Genomic DNA, 19705 nt, shown 5'->3' on the forward strand with positions numbered 1-19705 from the left:
CTCTTTTCAACCTTTAGTCTTTTACTTTGTATATGGTTTATCAGTACGTATGTGTTTTAACCCCTTGCATGCGTTGGACGGCACCCGGCCATCCCACGTCACGGTGGGCATGTGCATCGGACGGCCGGGAGACGTCCGATCTGCACATGCATGGAATTTTCCCGTACTGCGGGGAAATTCCGGCCGCGCCCAAAGGGTTAATGTGGATGGGTGTGTGGATTCATGTATGAATGAGTCAGCAGGTGGATGAATGGTGCAAGACTGCAAGGATGAGTAGCAGACTGCATGTACGATGAGGTATTAAGGGGCAGATTTATCATTGTGTTGCATCGCCCTTGCATTATTGAAGGTAACACAAGTGCAACACAACCCTAAAGTCAGATTTACCAAACAACGAAGGGCGACCTTTGTGTGGCCCTGCGGTGCTTGGTAAATCTGGAGTCGCGCATGGCTGCGCAAGTCCCCGTCTTACATTACTCTGTGCCATGGAGGCATTCCATGGGTGGATCGTGGCTGTTCCAGCACCCCCACCCATGGATTTCAATACAGTCTTAGATTTAACATGAGTGGTAGATCAGGGAATGTGTAAAAATGTTATGCCTCCTCAGGGGGAGAGGAGGAGGGGCCTAACGAGGAGAGTTGTTTTTATTTCTCCTAATTTGTTCCTCTTCCTACAAGTGCAGCATATTCATACAGCACACATAGAAACTGGAAAAAGCCGCAGAGGATTTTTTTGTGCAGGAAGGTGCAAGAGTGCCTTTATTGACGCAAAGCAGCACATTGGAGGGGACAGGATTGCACCACATAATGTTAAATGTGGTGAATTCCTGCCCTCTCCCTTTCACGTTTCTTGTTGCGTTGTGTGAAAGTTTAATACATTTGGGCCTAAGTATCTAAATTCACCAGTAACTGAAAAGTCACTTTCAAATTAAAGCCATACATTTTAGCATTGTCAAAGCTTGTTTAAAGTAACCTGGCCGCACATGAAAATACCATCTGTAACCCCTACTTGTTGAGTCTTTTTTGACCAGGATGAGTAAGAGAATGATCAGTGTGAGAAGGATGGTGCCAAAAACCGTGCTGAATTCTGAGACACAGAACTCATGCTGTCTTCAAGAGAGCACAAGAAATGTGTTGCATCACTGGGAATAACATTTCTGGATAAGCATTTCAAACAAGGTTTCACATGTTTACAAGTTTCTAGAACTCGACACTAGAAAAATGATGGTTCAACACTTTCTTGCCCCTAAATTCCACACCATGTTAGATGAGCGGAAGTACTGTTGAGTGGTGGCCAGGGCTGGGTATTTGGTGCACCACATTTAAGGGCCCAGTGTTGAAGGAATAAAGAAAACATAACACTGACCTCATAATCTCTGATGGCTGCAGAGTCCCGTGCTATTTAATAACAAAAAGGACTAATCCTGGAGACATATCGAGGCTGTGTAGTAATTTACAGAATCACTTTAGAGCTAGCTACGACAAGGGCTTTGACAATTTCTCATGAAGTGTGAATCACTTGTAAATAAGGCCCCCTCTCACATTATACTTAGCCTGAAAGGGGAGGGCAATGGGTGTTGCTGAGGGCATTCCACCGCAACACCCATTGATTCTGACGCTGCCCCCTATTCACAAGGGAGGCGTAAATAGGAGGCAACGCCAAGATTAGGGCCAGGAAAAACCTGCTTTTACCCTGGCGCAACAAGGATTTCTCATTGTTGTTGCTGTTTCCATGTGTGCTGCGTTGTGCAGCACACATGAAAACAGCAAAAGGCCAATGATTGTTTATGTACAAGAAGGTCCCTCTTCCTGTACATAAACAATCATTTTTAAAAAAATGCTGTTTTGCAACTTCTGTGTGTACTGCATTAAGCAGCACACGTAGAGGTTACAAAATGGAATTTCAAGATTGTTTATGTGCAGGAAGGGGGACTTTTCTGTACATAAACAATCTTCCCCTGCACGCAGACACCCTTGTGCAAGGGTGCCAGCGTTGGCACTGGGCTGCTAAGCGTTGCGCCAGCGCAGCGGGAAACGCAGAGCTGCACCATATTCTTGTAAATATGGGGCAGATCTGCATTTCTGAAGTGGTTGAGTGAAGTGTTAAAACAGGAAGGCTAACGCCTCACTCCACTCCACCGCTTACTTGTGAATATGCCCCTTGATTTTCTAGGTACTGAATGGTATTACCACATTAGAATCAAGGGAATTCTGAGTTTCCCATCTGCAATGTGGAATGACGTGGTGAAAATATTATTACAGCTCTATTTTTGCACACTTTTTTTTTTACTGAAACCTGGCTTGTTTTCTGGGTATGTGTACATCTGATTTTTTGCAGGTGGAAATAAACCGTAAATACAGGGATGGCAGAAATTCAGTTCTCATAGGAAAGGTGAGATTTCAACCAAAACCCGAATATTGGACATTTATGATGGGTCTTAAGTTACAAAAAGCTCTTGGCTTGGGTGGTTTGTTCCAGTCTAGACAAGTGCAAAGTCTCACCCATGTTGAATAAGTCATGACCTGAAGTTCAGCAAAACGTGTTGACTGGATGGTTGCATACCTAATTAATCAAAGGTATATTTGCTTCTTAAAATGACACAGGTCTCTTTCTCTTTGTCTCTGTCTCTCCTTTTCCCTAAGTGCCCATGATCAATTTACATTTTTGTTAAAGCAGCCGGCTTGAAGATTGCTAAGTATCAATCTGAGCCACTAACCAAGGCCATTTTTGAAATCCAAATTAGCACCTTGCAGTTCTTGAGTGATCATACCATTGGCAGAACCCTACAGGATTGATCTGAATTTCACTTGACCTGTAGTTGAGTCCAGACTCTCTGCCTGCCTTTTACTTTCATGCATTAAACAAAGACCTGCAAAACAACATTCCAATCAAAGGAAGGGCACACAGATGGTGTGAGCATTTTTTATGGTTGAGTAAAGAAACAACAAACATGCCCAACAGTTTTTATACAGCTGCTAGAATCCTTTAGTTCCCCCTCCCCAAAAGGTTTTCATCCCTCTCACTTTTTTATATTTTAATTACATTTTACAAATTGTCATGTACAGGACAAGAAATTGTTGTGGATTGTCTCAGTGCTGGTGTTAGCATAGCTTCGCTGTCATCTGATCAGACTGTTTCAGGATCTCGGTGTTGTACAGGTCTAGGGCATGGTTCACCCGAATTATCTCACTGTTCGTCAGCTTCAGCCGGTGCTTGAGCATACACGAGAACAAGTCCAGCTGAGGTTTCCCTGGAGCTACCGGGGGAGCCAGTCTGTTGATTCGGTCCCGAATATCCAGTAGCAGCAGCATGACCGAGGAGGAGGAATAGAACTGACCACCCTGTGTGTATGACTGGTTGACCTGCTGCACGGCACTGCGCAGCAGGTCTGCATTGAAACGCAGACTGTACCCGTACACCTGCACGTCAGAGATCTTGATATAGAACTGGCGCTTGGCAGGATCAGACAAGTCCACTGGGCCCTGACCAGTGGTCTCATTGCGCAGCACGGTAGGTAGGCGGGTCCGGCTACGTAGGTAGATATGGACAGTCTCAAAGAAGGTTTTCCAACGATTGCCTAGGAGCAGAGTCCAGTTGTAGCACTGGCTGCTCTGCAGGCGCATCTTCTCCCATCGTGGGTAGCCATGCTCTCCAAAGGGCATGTTCCAGCCCTCTGAGTGACTACCGCTGAAGGGATTAACATAGACAAAGAACATGGGATCCAGGCTGCTGTTCCTGACCTGGCAGATCCGCATGGAGATGCCAATGACCATGTGGATGTAGTCCATTCGGTTCTTGTTGCTTTTGAGGGTGAGAGACATACGCTTGCGCAGGCGTGGATCAAAAAAGGTATCAAGACGAATCTCATTGCTGATGAAGGTGGTATGGATGTTGAGCCGTGAGTCCATTTTCTGGAGTAAGTACTTGAGCTCCAAGTCTTGAAAGTCCAGGTCAGTCTCAAAGCTGATAAACTGCTCACTGCGCTCAGAGTCTACATTCTGCGGTTCGCAGCGACCTCGGTACAGCTTGTAACCTTTGTTGCAGGAACCACATAGGGAGATGTTGGCCAAGCTGCACATAGCACAGCTGTTGTTGCCACCAATGATGCAGGGGATAGGTCGCTGGCAGAGGCTGGTGCTGCTGTGGCAGACACAACTCCTCTGGCTCTCCAGGAATGTGCCCCAGAAACCATTTTCATTGCAGTACAGGAGAGACTGCACTCGAGTCAGCCACTGCTGGATGGTCCTGAGGAAAAGAAGAAAAGAACATAGATTTAAGTCCAATACTACAAGAGTTGGGGAGCCAACTGTGAAAGTAAACACCATTATAAAGCACGATGGGTAAATACAAAAGATTATTACAATGCTAAATAAATGACAAAAAGGTAAAAATAGTACAAAAAAATGAGACCAAAAAACAGAAGTAGTAAATAAGCAAGGATACGAATTTTCAGACAGATGACAAACTAAATAGCTAAATAATATAGAGACCTTCTGGAGTATGAGAAGGAAAGAATGGATGAAAGAATGAAATTAAGATAAGAGTAAAAATCAAAGCGGAATCCTATGTACTCCAGTCCAGTAACATACAGGGGGGATATTAACGAGGACCTAGCATCATGTTTGCACCACGCCACATGGTATATGCACGACACAAAGCTCCAAGTAATATTTATAAAGACGTGTAAAGCCACTTTCTGTGGCTTTGAATGACTTCAATATATGGAGTAATGCAACACAGCGCAAATCACTGCTTTGCATTACTCTGCACAAGGGAGGTGTTCCATGGACCTTGCGGTGGGTGTTCCCACGCACATCCCATAGTTTTTGACACATTCCCAGATTTACCAAACCTGGTAAACCTGGGAATGCACCAAAAGGATACATCTCCCCAGGTGAGGTGTAACAAGGAGAAATATCTTTATTTCTCCTTGTTTTTACCTCTTTCTTTTTGTGCTGCATTCTGCAGCACACACAGAAAGAGGAAAACACCTGTATGAATTGTTTTTGTTCAGGAAGGTGCCCCTTTCTGCAGAAAAACAATCCTGCGTACAACACATGGTGCAAGGGTGCCTGTGTTGGTGCTGGGCTGACGAAACGGTGCCAGCACAGGGGAAAGTACAGAAACAGACTGTATTGGATAAATAATGTACATTTCTGCCCTTTCCCTGTGACGCAGGGCAGTGCAGCAAGGTAACTGTGCCACAGTTCCCATAAATATTCCCCAAAGTACTTAATTATTGATCTAGTTCATTCAAAATGAAGCAGTGAATAATATTCATTATTATGCAACACTAAGACATTATATACAATGTGAACTGTTATGTGAAAAGGGTAATGCAAGGAACAGCCATAGAAAGAGAAAGGAAGTAGCAAGGCCCTCATTTATGATTTTGTGCAGTGAATTAATGCAGATTGGAAGATCACCCATGCCCATTCAAGACTGCACTTTCCTTACCACATTTGCATGTGGTGGAGCCACAGGATTTCTGACAGGAGAGTCTGTTTGTTTTTACTGTGAGAAAATCTTCACTTGATGCGCTTGCCACCACTGGGATGCCAGGCCATAGCGATGGTTGCCACATTCCATATAGGGCAGGAAGCTATACACTAGAGTGCCCTGCAATGGACCAACATGTGAGGCATGGTAGTCCCTGGCAGGGAAATCACTTAATGGCCCCTACAAAATATCAATGTGCCTGAGCCCATGGAGGAATCTGACTGAGTCTAAGAGCCATTTATATTATACTTGTTTTTCAATAAAAAAAAATCCTGCTTTGGAAGTTTATTATTTTAAACCAAAACGTTTTTGAGTGGGTGCACCAAACATGGTACCTCTTAGGCTCTCACAGCAACCGACTTCATGAAAAGGCAGACAGAAAGATACTTTGGGGGCCCCAAGCAGGGCCCCTGTCCCCTGTAGGCCACTGCTAAGTGGTCTGGGAGGCACATGCAGTGCCCCCCCACACATCCATGCACTGTGTGCCAGGAACTACATGGTGACCGGCACACGGTGCATGGATGTGCACAATGTGCCCTTTTCTACTGAGGCTTGTGCTGCAGCCCATTTTCTGGGCCGAAGCAGAGGCCACAGAAGAAAAGAGCACTTTACGACTGCCTGAATGGTTGTCCTGCCATAATAGGGCAGGCGTTACCGCCAACTCATTGCCAGACGGTCACCTGCCTGATACAATAGCGGTCGGCGGTCCGGCCCACCGCCATCGTAATGTAAGTCTTTGTGTTGGGTTCATTCAGCTCTCTGGGAGATGCACTTCTATCATCGTTAAGCCATAAGACCCCTTTTCCCACTTTACCTAAGAGGCTCTGAGGGTCACTGAAGAGACAGATGCAACAATCAAACCAACTGAGTGCTGGACAAATGAGAGGGGTACGCAGCAAGTCCTCGAAAAGAGGCATGTTAATTATTTAAGGCAATAAAGTGTGGCTGGAGGTGCTTAAGGGAGAAATTCATGAATATTTCACTGAATATGATGAAATGAGAATGAATCAGAAGTGAAGGTTTAAGGCTATGGAAATAAAGGCATGTTAGAGAAAGGAAAAGTCAGATATCTGTGATGGAAGCTTCTGTAAGCCAACGAATGGCAAAACATGGTATTCCGACATTATCACTGTTTTGTTCCCAAGGTACCACTTCATATTTGAAAATAAAATATTCATATCCTTGTCTCTAGGACGGCAATACTGCGTGATGACAAATCAAGGGCCGATTTTCAAGGTAACTTAGAAACAATATATGTATGCCATGACACACAGCTCAAAATGTTCAATACAAAAGACATAGGCAATTATACAGAAGTTACAAATCGAAGAACTAATTGAATGAGTTTACAAATCCAACCTGGATTTTTAGAAAACCAGGTCGCTGTGGGTGTGGGGGGTTATAAGAAAAGTCGGATTGCATCTTGCCATCACTGCACAGCAGGTAGTGTATAACAGTGCCATATCCTACCCTATTTTCTAAAGAAGTCCCTGTAGTGGAGACACCTTGATTGGGATTATATCCTTGTATTTGGGATTCATTATCAACAGTGTTTAATTTAAAAAAAAAAAAGGAAGTTGAATAGACCCACTTTTTCTTAGGGGCACGCCGCTGGCACAGTCAAATGGCGCGATTGATAAATAAAAAAGTTGCCTAGGTGTAATTTCACTTAATGCTTCTTTCTTTCATCGCCCTGCACTTCTTGTCTCCTTATCTTATCAATGTATTTTTCTTCTGTGTGTTTTCCCTTGGGCGTAGTTTACTTATCTTTTGCCTCTTTCTTCTTTCTCCTTTTTCTGCCTTTCTCTCTTCCCCTGGATTACAGACCATACATAGATTCATACAAAGAGATCTCTACCAGTGTAGCATAGATCTCTGTGCCTTAAGTAGATCAGAAGCAGTTTCACTAAAAGCACTGAAGCTCAGCTGTACAGGAGCCATGTTTATGCACCTTGAAAAACAAAAGAACATAATTTCCTGGGGGCACTGGGAGCTTTCTGACTGCATATGTGGATCATCCTCTTGTTTCCTGTTTGCGTTCACCAGGCTTTCCCTGGTAGACCCTAACAGGAAACGTATGACAGAATGAGCTCCCTAAATATGACAGATGTTCTGACATACATTGCATAATGGCGCTTTGGCGAACGGACTATGGGTCAAAGATTTCAGCCAGTGGAACCAGCAGAGACTTTGCCGTTGTGTAAAACCTGACACAAGAGAGTGGGGAACCATGATTTTGGTGAAAAAATACCTGCTACTTTTTAGGTCTCGCCTGATCCAGCGCATGCGCTGAGCTGGCCGAGACATTTAGTAGCTGCTTTGAAAAGTGCTACCAAAGCAGCCACCAGCTTGCTGTCACGCGCACAAACGCGCGTGCTGCTGCGCGTGCAACCCTAGCGTGCTTTAGCGCGTCATCGCGATGACTTTTGCTTTCAGAGTGATCGCGATCTCGATGACTTTCGCTTTTACTACCACGCGGCGTTACTTTTACTGCCGCGCGGCCAATCCTTGTTCACTTTTCATGGGGTACTTTTTCCTTTTGTTTAAGCACTCCATAAGAGTGCATGTGTATGTCAGCAGTCTCCCTTGTGTATGTCTCTCCCCCCAGCATTCTCCAGTGTTCCACCCCCTCCCCCATGTGCTATTCCCCACCAGCTCTACGTTGCTCTCTCTTTTTCCCATTTGCCCCCACCAGCACTCCACTTTGGTGTATTTCTGTGTCCTTTCCCCTTCCGTGCCCTCCGTGTTGCTTTACCCTCCCTACACCATCCGCCAACTGTGTTACTTTGGCCTACCTGTGCCCCATATTGCTTCAATCCCCCATCCACACACCCCCATGTTGCTTCGCCCCCTCCCCCATGTTGCTTCGGCCCCCCTTGTTGCTTCCTATCTACTGCTTGAGAAAAAACCAAAAATTGTTTCTTTTCAGTTACCAAATCATCTCCGGTAAGTATCTAAAAACTTGAAGTTGCGCATCTATGGTGCGTTTCTTTTTTTGCCGTGTCAATTCTTTTTTTTTTTGGGGGGGTGTTAGATTCTTTGGGATGCTGTGCTGCATGACTAAAAACATTGGCAAAGGTAATACGTCTTAAAGATGAGACTTACTGGCTTTGCCAGATCTTGTTTCTCTACCTTTTGAGTCTGATAAATCAAGTATTTATGGTACTCACCCTATTTTTTCCCCTTAAAACGCATGAGAGGGGGTGTGGATATGCCTAGTGTTTGCCTGTAATGCGATCTCATGTGATATATACTCCGCCTGATCTTGTTCCTAAGTACAATCAATAGTACCTTTGGAGGTGAACCTGATTCCAAGTTAATGTTCCACAGAGAAATAACAAGTCCCAGCTACAGTATCTGTATAAGCTTTATGGATTGACATGAAGTAACAAGCATTGGCATAGCCAATAAGTCTCGCCTTTGAGACCTTATAAGTGTGTTTAGCCATGCAACAGTTGATGTTGTTGCACCAAGGATATTGTGCTGCATAACTAAATACGTATAAGGCCCCAAAAGCAAGACCTATTGGCTATGCCAATGCTTGTTGATGGATTCCACCCATCAACCCAATTAATTAGCAGCCTGGTGGACAGCCTAGTGGCCTGCCAGATCAGAAAGGATTGCCTGTCCACCTCTAGCAAAGGACCACTGCCCATACTTAAAGATCTCCGTCTGTCAAAAGCAAGACACTCCCCCCAAACAAGTGGGGGGGGGCAGCATGTTTGGTGGACAAGGCATTTGCTGCTTTTTGGCAAACACCCAGCATCAGACAAACTCCAGATCAGCCCCAAAGTCTTGAAAGATAGTATGCTGTCAGTTCCCATTGCATTGTTTCTAGTCTCCAATATGAGTTCCAATGTTTATATTTTTTTTCTGAAACCTAAAGAGCTGACAACATAATAATTATGGACTCACGTTGTAGAATCCAAGATTGTTGGACAGAAGCACTTACAATAACCATTTTAAGTCTATATTTGTGTGTCTACCTTGTTGAATGCAGAAAACAAATACATTTTTGGAAAGCAGATTCAAAAAGTATCACAGTATGATATCCACCAGCCACATAAATAAAAATTCAATACATAGCTTGTATTTAATATATCTATAATGATACCCGATACATACAAGGATTAATGTGGATAGATGTGTACTTCCTAGTGACTTTGATGATTAAAAAACGAAAAAGGTTTTTTTTTCCAAAATGTTTTGGTCAGTGTTGTTTTTCTATTACAATTAACATCCACAATGCTCTTTCCTCTTTGTGGGATGTGATCACTTGAATGTAAATCCTTTAGATGTCATAGGATCGCCTTTGGTTTGCACATGCACTCTGGCAACAAGCGTGCCTTAAAAACTGTGGGCACGATTCACAAAGGTAAAGTGAGACGAAAGTCTAACTTTACGACTTTTGGTATGCACAAAGGGCATTTAATACTTGTAAATGCTCTTTGTGAATACTAAAAGTCAAACTTTATGGATTTCAGTATTCACAAAGGGCATTTACTACTTGTAAATGCTCTTTGTGAATACCGAAAGTCGAACTTTACGGCTTTCAGTAGTCACTAAGGGCATTTACGAGTAGTAAAATTAGACTTTCGTCTCACTTCACCTTTGTGAATCGGGCCCTGAGCTCCCTGCCTGCGCCATGGAGATATGGAGTTGTTTGCCTTTGTTCCACTGAATGTTTCCTGGCCTATTGTACTTACAGAGACCTCCATCCTCTTGCTCAAGAATGCAATAAACAACAAGCTCTATCACTTTTTCATCCTTTGTAACTATCTAACAATAACCACTTCACAAATTGATAACATTTATGTTATGTTTTGTTATGTTATTTATGTTATGTAACATTTAGAGGGGACTTCAGGATACTTCAATCAATCAATCAATCAATCATTTGTAGAGCACACTACATACCAGTGAGGGTCTCAAGGCGCTGGGTGGGGGGGGCGCTACTGGTCAAACAGCCAGGTCTTGAGTAGCCTCCTGAAGGTCAGCAGGTCTTGAGTCTGTCGTAGGCTCAGTGGGAGGGTGTTCCAGGTACTTAACACTCAAGTCAAGGTCCTTGGTGATGAAAATGTCATTGACTAAGGTTGCCTTTTAGACTACAATTGCACACAGAGGATGGCAATGTGCTCACTGTTTCTGCTGGTGCATACTTTACACTTGTGTCCTAACTGGATGGGGTTGTAACTAAAGATTATTTCTAACTACATACTTCTGGTACTCTTTGTCTCCGTTATATTTGGAGTATTTTATACAGGTAAAGAGATATTACTCTTTCAAATCATATACATCTCAGTGGATATTCATGTTTATTTATCTTTTGAATAGTGGAGTATCAATTTGGGAATGGTGGGCCCTTACAAACTCAATAACAACATCCTTGCTAGGTCTCAAGCCTTAGGCTGAAACGGTCAAGGAAGAGCACACTGTAACACTGCAGTACTGACAATGGGCTTCCTGTGTCTGTTGATATCTGTTTATGCACTCCAGACTGTGGGCCACTGCAGCTGTGTCGCGGAGTGATGTAATTTTGATATTCCCATAGATTCCCATAGCTGAGCTGTGCTAATATGATACCTCGCATGAGTGACAGACGAGTGGTAGCTTCTTTAATGTACTTTCTAGGCCATTAAATCACACAGTGAAAATGTATCAGATATGGAGCACATCGTCTTGTCTTTTATTGTAACAGGTGATATTTCATTTAGATCTAAAATTAGAGATATGGAGGTGAGCGAGTAGACAAATTAACAGGGAGAGCCCTGCTAGTGCTGAGGCAGGGTTCGGCTCTGGCTCTAAGAGCCTGTGCACGAGCCGAGCCATGAAAATATTCGGCATGTAAATTGTGCAACAAACATCACGTTATAATGAGATCAGGAATCTAAAAATCAAAAATCTTCAAGACATGGAAGCATTCACCGTCGCAATTCATATTGTATCCCTGCAAAGGAGACACCGTGAATTAAAGTATTTGCCGAGGATCACATAATTTGGCAGCTTTACACAGCCCAAACCTTGCCCAAGGACATGAGAGCTCTTCACAACAGACATAGACTTTGCTACAACTCTTTTTTTGGCACAGGGACATTCACCCGGATGCTGAAGCGAGGGCGGGATTTATTTAAACACTCCCAAAAATATGCCTGTAAGATTGTTATGGATGTTTCAACTGGATACTTTTAGTACACCAAACTCACTAATTTGCAACATTTGAGGATTGGCTTGTGTGCTTCATGGGTATAGTGATCTATGGTTGTGATTGCTAGTGTGTCAGGTGGAAAATGTTTGTGAATGCAATGTCTTGGCCCCTTTGTCTGTTTCCCAAAGTTACAGTGCTGCTTTTAAGTAGTGCTGTAAATGTAGGGAATAAAAAAAGAGGACCGTCTAAGAGCACACAGAAAGACAGATGCCACATTGACGTGACACAAAACCTACACATTTGTGCATGTCTCTGCTTACATGTGTTGGCACATTAAAGCCAAATCTATTGGCTTGAAGTGGCGATACAGCCCACCAAAAAATATATCAACACACACATCTAGAAGGGCTTTCATCTGTAATTTTCATATATCAGTCTCTTGGATCATTCTCGTTTTGCTTCTCTCCACCATTGTTTACAGCATGGGGCAACATGTGAGGTCACTGCAGACACTGACTCTCCTCACTGTGAGTGATGGAAGTTTGCTTCTGCACAATGTGCATAAGCTACAAAAATGTCCTCTCCTCCAGTTGCAATGTGTTCTTTTCAAGAAATATATATATTTTTTGTCTTTTACCAGGGTGGCAACTCCACAAGCAATACTATGACCTGCAACCTCCATGGTCACTGCAGGTATCACCCATCTTTAAATGGGAGTTAAAACCATGTTAAGATGGCGGTCTCTGCAAGTGCACATGCTTAACCACCTTTTATTGGTTTTGAAGGCCACAATACATGCACAAGTGTGAGTGTTCATCTTTGAATGTTTTTGACAAAGTATAACAAACTCCATTGGAAGATAGACACCTGTGTGAATACACTGATATGCTTCAATGGCAGCCATTTTTGGATGAGCTTGGGTATACATTCCAAAAACCATTCAAAGGAAACAAGCTGTTGCACTCTGCCCATGGCAGGCTTCAGCCGGGGCGGAACGTTAAATCCCGCGGGAGCCAGTGGGACTGTGGAGGTACTGGCCGGCTCCTACAGGCCTAAAATACCCTTATCTCAAAGCAGCCAGCCCACCGGTGCTCTCTTGGACAGCGGCCCTCTGCTTGGGGACATGTTGGGAGACAGCCTTGGTGTGTCTATGTTTCTCTTCCTTGTTCCTTCCAGAATCCTCTGTATAGGATTTCTGGGAAAAACAGCTTATTCCAAGATGTCGCCTTGTCCATTCCTTCCAATAGGATGTTCCTCATCAAATATGGTGGCCTAACTTCCTGTGATGTAATTACTGTCCGGAACCTATATAAGGAAGAGTTTTCCATGTTTTCTTTGCTTTACAGGTCTTCTGTGGTATGTTCCAGTTCTTCAGTCATTCCTTGGCTCCTCCAGAAATCTTCAGTCTTCTGTTATTCTGCAGTTTGTCTCCAGCCACTCCAGTGCTCCAGGATTTCCTTGGCTGCTCCAGGAACTGTCAGTCTTCTGTTAATTTGCAGTTTGTCTCCTGACATTCCAGAGCTACAATCTTTACTTGGCTTGTCCCAGAATCTCCAGTCATCTCCTGTTGGTTGGGTCCTCCGTCATGTTTTGTGCCCCAAAGTTCCGACTACTCCCAGAAGTCATCTTGGAGGTTTTTTGGTTCTTTGCATTGAAATGCTTTGCTGTATCTCACATTGTCTCCTCACTTTAGCCATCACTTGAGCGCTGCATCATTACAGATTCTTGCATATGCAGCACCTTTCTGCAAATTGCCATAGTGATTGCCTTCATCTTTTATCTAACACTGAACTGAATTTTATTCCATTATATGAGCTTTATTATTCTTCATTCTGTTTTATGTCCAGTGCGTTTGTTCAGTTGACACAGCATTAGGTAATTCGTCTACCTTAAATATAAATGCACTTACTTCCATTAACGAGATACTCGCACAATACGGCTTTACTCCTCTCCCCTTAACTACAATTACTAGTTTGCACATTGCTCCCAAAGGCACCATTGGTCTGCATTTGCCAGAAGGCTCACAGTGCGCTGCTGCAGACACAGAAAGGCTGCGGGGATGTGGGAAGAGCGCAAACACTGACATCAGGGGGAAAAGTTAAGGAATCCACTAAGACAACTGAACAAACACTGTCCAGCAGTTTCAAAGAGTGCTGTCTGCAATTCTGCTCATTAGTAGATAGTAACCCCCAAACCAACACAGTGAAACCCCATGTTAAATCAGCCCTCTGCTCCTATTTCAGTCTCTCTCTTCCTTGGAAACTTGAACCGCTATAGGGAGATTTGTCTTTTCTCTGCTTCCTAACTTTTCCTTTGTTTCTTTTGCTCTTGCCTAAATCTCATTCTTTTTGCTTCCATCTGCATTGTGGATAGTTCTGGCGCATCTGCTTCCTCCCTGATCATTTCATACATATGTTTTATACTTGTTCTCAGTGTCTTACATTGATTACATGCTTGTCTCGATTCTTCCTGGTTACTTGCTTGCTTTCTAGTACTTCATGCTAAACATTTTCCCGTTTCCAATGATTATTTTTAAATCAAAATATTAATATCTATTATTTCTTGATATTTGGGAAGTTCCAGACGTTGGTCTGTTCTCTTTGCTAATTCTTCTCTTCTCTTTTTTTAATAATATTTATACACTTTGTAGAGCTGTATCTTTACCCATCAATTCAGACAAATTGTGAAATTTTGCTGCAATGGGGCGGTCAAAGTTTTCTTACATAGATTGTGGAGAGAGACATGGAAAAGACAGGCAACGGAGATGGAGGGAACAGGTCATGAAGAGTAGCCTAGTCGGGAGTGAGCCATAGAAAGGAGATCAGTTGGTGGACAGGAGGAGCCTAGCACGATAAAGACTAGATTATAATAAGCTGTTCAGGGTGTAGCTGGACTGGTGATGAGAAAAGAAAGGTATTGAGGGATAAAAGAATTGGATTGCAGAATGACACGACTAAGGCATTTAAACGATTAAGAGGAGAAGGTAAACGGAAGTGAAAGGAAGACGTTTCACAGGTATTAATTAGATAGAGAAAGCTAATAGAATCAAACGGAGAAGGAAGGGGGAAGAGGAGAAGAGAGACCTAAGAGACTAAGGGGCATATCAACAAGAGACATAACGCCGCTTTTCTGGCACATAGCGCCGGAAAAGCGGCGATTATTTTAACTCATTATAATCAAAGCGCCGCTAACATGCATTAGCGCATGTTAGCAGCTGTTACATTAACGCTTCGGCCCGCATCGCTAATGAGATGCGAAGTAGGCGTTGCTTCCCAGAAACAACAGGGAAAAACTCGCTAGCCAGACATCGCAGTATTTGCAAGCCGGCCCCGGACATGCAAAGCGATAATAAAAGCCACGCTAACCGTGGTTATCGCTGGTATCTAACGTCTCCTTTTTTTCCGACTTAGCTATCTGTATAATGGGAGGTGGAACGCAAGGTTAAGTCCACATCTCCCTATTATCTACATTTTCATTAGCGCAGTTCCCTTATCGAGGGATTTCGCAGGATAATGCTCATTCTCACCGTTTAGCACCGGATTTCACATCGCCTGTTAGCAACGCGTTGCTAATACGCCGCTAACACGGCGATGTGATCCGGCGATAGACGGCGATAATGAAAAACACGCTAAACGCGTTTAGCGATACTTATCCTGTGTTGTTGTTGATATGCCCCTAAAAGAGGAATATGCAGCAATGAAGAGAGATAGGAGATGTAGATGGCCAAATTATGAGGTAGTGAGGCACAAAGAGGACAGGTGATTTAAAGTGTTATGTGGTGGGGTGAAAAATATAATGAAGAAGGGTAGATAAACTAGAGGGAGTTGTGAGGAAAAGAACAGGAGAAGGACTGAAATGATGACCAGGCCAGCCGATGAATGGAAATAAGGAGCTATAGGAAGAGAGTAAACATTAATTCTCAGGAGGCAGAGGTGATGGGAGACAAACAGGAAATATACTGCACTTTTGCACAAGGGGACAGTAGCATAACAGATGACTGAGGAACAGAAGTAGATGGAAAGGAATACTATGGAGAGAATTAAGATGGACAGGCATTTTTCTTAAACAAAGACTAGAAATTATTTGGTGGGGGACAATAGTCGCAGGAAGAGAAAATAAAAATCAAATTGAGATCAAGAGTTTCTAATAGGATTTGCGAGCCATACCCTTTGGAGAATATGACATCTAGAATGTTATAGAGATATATTTTCTTCTTATGTCTTACTGGGCCAGTGTACATCTTCGAGTCAACCTTTACTCTAAAGGAAAAACTAAATCATCCCTGCTCATTCTGTGAGGCTTAATCTAAAGGAGTGCATACATTGATAACATTCATATATTCTATTCTAGTCGCTCCATCATAAGGATTGAAATACCGATATGTCTATACCTACCCTAACACAGAATAAACATCGGTGTGAGACAGAATACCCACTGTAATGGTCCATGTAGCAAACTGGGATTTTGTTGCAGTAGGCCTCCCACTTTTTGCCTGGTATTTGATGAAATTTGACTGGAGTGCACGGGGGTTCCTGCTAGCCAGGTCCCCACTGCCAGTGGTCTTTCCCCAAAACAAGGTAACTGGTCAATTGATCCCCAATTGGCCAGGCCTTTAGCACCTCTGTGAGTCCTTTGTAAGTGGTTCCCCTGGTACCTAGGGCATAGGTATTAAAAAAGGGTTCCTAAGAGCTGCAGCATATTGTGTGCCACTCTAAGGGGCCCAACACCAAACTCATGCAGCCGGCCACTGCAGTCTGTGAGACAAGGTGCTCTAAAAATTGAAAACACAACATGGCACATACCCTGTGTGCCTTGTCTCCTAACACTGCATGTAATATTTGTAAGCTACCCCTTATCTAGGCATTACAGCCCTAAGGCAGTGGGCATTATATTACAATGTAAGGATATATCTGCATGAGCAGATACGCCACTGTTCTGGCCAGTTCAGTAACTGGCAGCACAAGTGAGCAGGGAAGACATCTTAAGGTATGTACTGGGCACTGGTCAAAATGAGTTTCCTAGCTACATAATGGCTTCACTGAAACCTATGGCATTTGGTATCAAACTCATATTAATAAACCCACAACGATTCCAGTGATGGATGTATTAATGCAATTACCTTAGAAGTAACCCCAGATAACCTACCAACCTCTAGTGTATTGGCTGACAGGTCCTGTCCAGCCTGCTACCACAGACATGTTTCTGAACCCCTGGACGTTAGAACCCATGCTTCTTGAGGTCAGAAACAATGTTTGCTCCGGCAGAAGGTGTTATCACCTCCTCCAAGCAGGATGGCTAGTAAACAGCATATCAAGGTAGGAGCCTTTAAATGCCTCCACCGCCTTTGATATGCCACCCTGTCTTCCCCCAGACAAAGGAAATGCCACCCCCTGCACAGAGCCTATTTGGTACCAGGGAAGGTGGGAAAATAAGCTAGTCAGGAGGTGTGTTCACCCTCAGGCTAATACCACCCCTAAGGTGGGCTACCTGAAGTGAACACAACTAGGAAAATTACACCATCTTGTCTTTTGTTGGAATTAGGTCCTATGGGTCAGGGATATCCCCGTTTCCCACAGGTCATATAGAGGGTGTAGTCACACTAAAGGTATGTAGCCCATTGGCTACTACAGGACACTCATTGTAATGCCCGTAAATATAGTATTTAGTTGTCACCCCTGAAGCCAGGACTGGAGATTCAATGGACACAGAGAAGGACTGGAAAAAGGAGATTACTGGCCAGAGAACAGAGGAGAAACGACTGACTTGGTATCAACCCTGCAAGCCTTCCTGATGTACCTGCCCCTTGTGGAGAAACTGACTCATCATGCCACTGTGCACACTCAAAGAAACCTGGAGGGCTGCCAGTGCTTCACAAATCGCCAGAGAATTCCCTTAAATGTAATGTAAATGTAAATGTATGGTTTCTTATATAGCGCTGATCACCACTACGGGTATCTCAGTGCTGTATTCATACCGCTGAAGGAACCCTTCCTGGCTTTCCATGTGAGGTGTCCACTCCTGGGCACCTCCATGGTGAAGGCCAGGCATCCCAACGCTGTTGGGGCCGTTGTGGAGATTAAGCAAGCTATTGCCCAGAGTTGCAGCGTGGGACTCATGATTAGAATAGGCACTGAGGCGAGAATATCTGGTCCGTGGAATTTATAGCCCGAGACCCTGCCGCGATGGGAATCGAACCCTGGTCCCGAACTAGTGCTCTGCATCGAGTTCTGCCGCTCTAACCATTGAGCCACACTTTCTGAGGGGCTACTTGCCTGCAACGGCAGGCACCAAAGAAGCAAAGCCTGGTTCACCATTCTGCAGCTTACCAGGACCACAGAGGCAGCTGCCACCCAGGAAGAAGTCATCATGTTCCCACAGGTCAGATCCATCCTCCCTCCAAGTGTGGGGATGCCATTACCAACTGGAGCTGCATCGCACCAATACCCGGGGAACCAGACCCCTTGTCCAGAACAGACACTAAAGCCGAGGAAAACCAACCTGCATGTTGAGGGACTTCAGGGACAGTGAGACCTACAACGAAAGTGGCCCAGCTCTGCCGTTTGCCCATTTTCAGCAGAAACGGAAACAAAGAGTGAGCCTCCGACTGCCGCCACTCGACACCTCAAAGCACCTCTGCACCTGCGCCCCACAGCCAGAGTTCGAGGGAGGTGACAGTGCCAAAGGCGTTCAGAGACCCTCAAAGGCTAAGCCCATCACTGGGTTTGCCTAGGCTGGACTCCCAGTTGCCACCTACTGTCTCTTTGTGCAGGCCCCCTCAACCGAGAGTGTCTCTTACAGCATGGACCCGAGGCCGAAAGACACCACTGTACCCTAACTCTACAGCTCAAAGAGAAGTGGACCAACAGTGTCCCTAAGTGCCTGAGAATCTTAAGGACTGAGAAACCCCCTGTGGGTTCACTCAGACCTATCCCCAGTCCAAGCCTACAGCCTCTTTTCAACTAGACTGTTCCCTATTGAGGTGAATGGGTCACCCAACACTGATAAACACCGGTGCCACCCGAGGTGAAATGTTGGTGTTGCCTAGGACCTTGCCTCATATTCACCTTAAGTCCAGGAGAAGGGTCATGTATGTCACTGACAAGTGCCCGAATGCTATTTATGTTTTCCCCCAAAGGATAATGTTAGACTTGGCACCATTGGCGTGGTTCTCCCTTTTATTTTTTGCTGTTGCCTCCTGTGTTTTTCCTGGTCTAGACACTTTGGGCACTTAGTCACTGCTGTTTAGTGCCAAAGTGCAAGTGCTCCTGTTGTAAAATTGTTGTTATGGATTAGTGATTCCATGATTGGATTATTTGATTCACTTGTCAGACCCTAGCAAAGTGCACAACGCCTGCCCGGGGCTTATGAGTCAAATGCTGCTTGTGGTTTTGCAGAATGTGTTGTGCCAGTCACGGAAGCAGCTTGTAAAAGGTGGCTCAGGCCTGCCATTGCAGAGCCTGTGTGCAGGGCTGGACTGCCGTGTCGATGTGGCAAGTGCACACACTGGCCAGTCCCCAAACGTTCCCTTTTGTTGTCATGTTAGTCACCCCTTTGGCCAGGTGCATTGTATGTGAAAGGTAGGACATGCCTGATGTGCATTGCGTGCCCTGATAGTGAAATGCCACCTATTTTGTGTTTCACTATTGCAAGGCTATCTGTTTCCATAGGCCAGGAGGGGTAGTTCGTTTATACCAAAAGTAGGTATTTTCTTGCCTAACCATCCAGAGTGCCTCTGCTAGGGTTGTGTATTGCATGTCTGGCTTTTGAATGACAGGTGGCTGGAGAGGGCTGTGGCTCCAGAAGTCTAATGGGTCCGGGATGGGCTAAATAGGCTGGGGACGCATTTAGAGTAGGGGGAGGAGATTTCCTTCTCACCTGAAGAGCCCCGTCTGCCTTCAACAAAGCCGTCTCCACCTCCTGCCAGGAAGCTGCACCGGTGAAGACAGAGCTGGTTTTGGCTAGGTACAGACACTCTCTGCCTTCAGAGAACAAAGACTTGTGTAATATAAATATTGGGGCCCAGACCCCAGAACTTCAGATCACTTCTAGGAAATCAAGAA

The 19705-nt window shown here is 44.4% G+C and overlaps 1 protein-coding gene across 1 annotated transcript in view; it reads right to left on the bottom strand.

Annotated features, from left to right (window-relative positions):
- Nucleotides 1–2909: 2909 nt before the first annotated feature.
- The window catches only part of BRINP1 (BMP/retinoic acid inducible neural specific 1), a 418088-nt gene continuing 401292 nt past the window's right edge, over nt 2910–19705 (bottom strand). Inside the window, exon 8 of the mRNA XM_085612183.1 lies at nt 2910–4246. Within this exon, the coding sequence (XP_085468309.1) occupies nt 3103–4246 (1144 nt within the window). The 3' untranslated portion in view covers nt 2910–3102. The remainder of the gene's footprint in view (nt 4247–19705) is intronic.

The sequence above is a fragment of the Triturus cristatus genome, chromosome 1_2 (assembly GCF_964204655.1).
Source record: "Triturus cristatus chromosome 1_2, aTriCri1.1, whole genome shotgun sequence".
In the NCBI taxonomy this organism is placed as follows: Eukaryota; Metazoa; Chordata; class Amphibia; order Caudata; family Salamandridae; genus Triturus; species Triturus cristatus.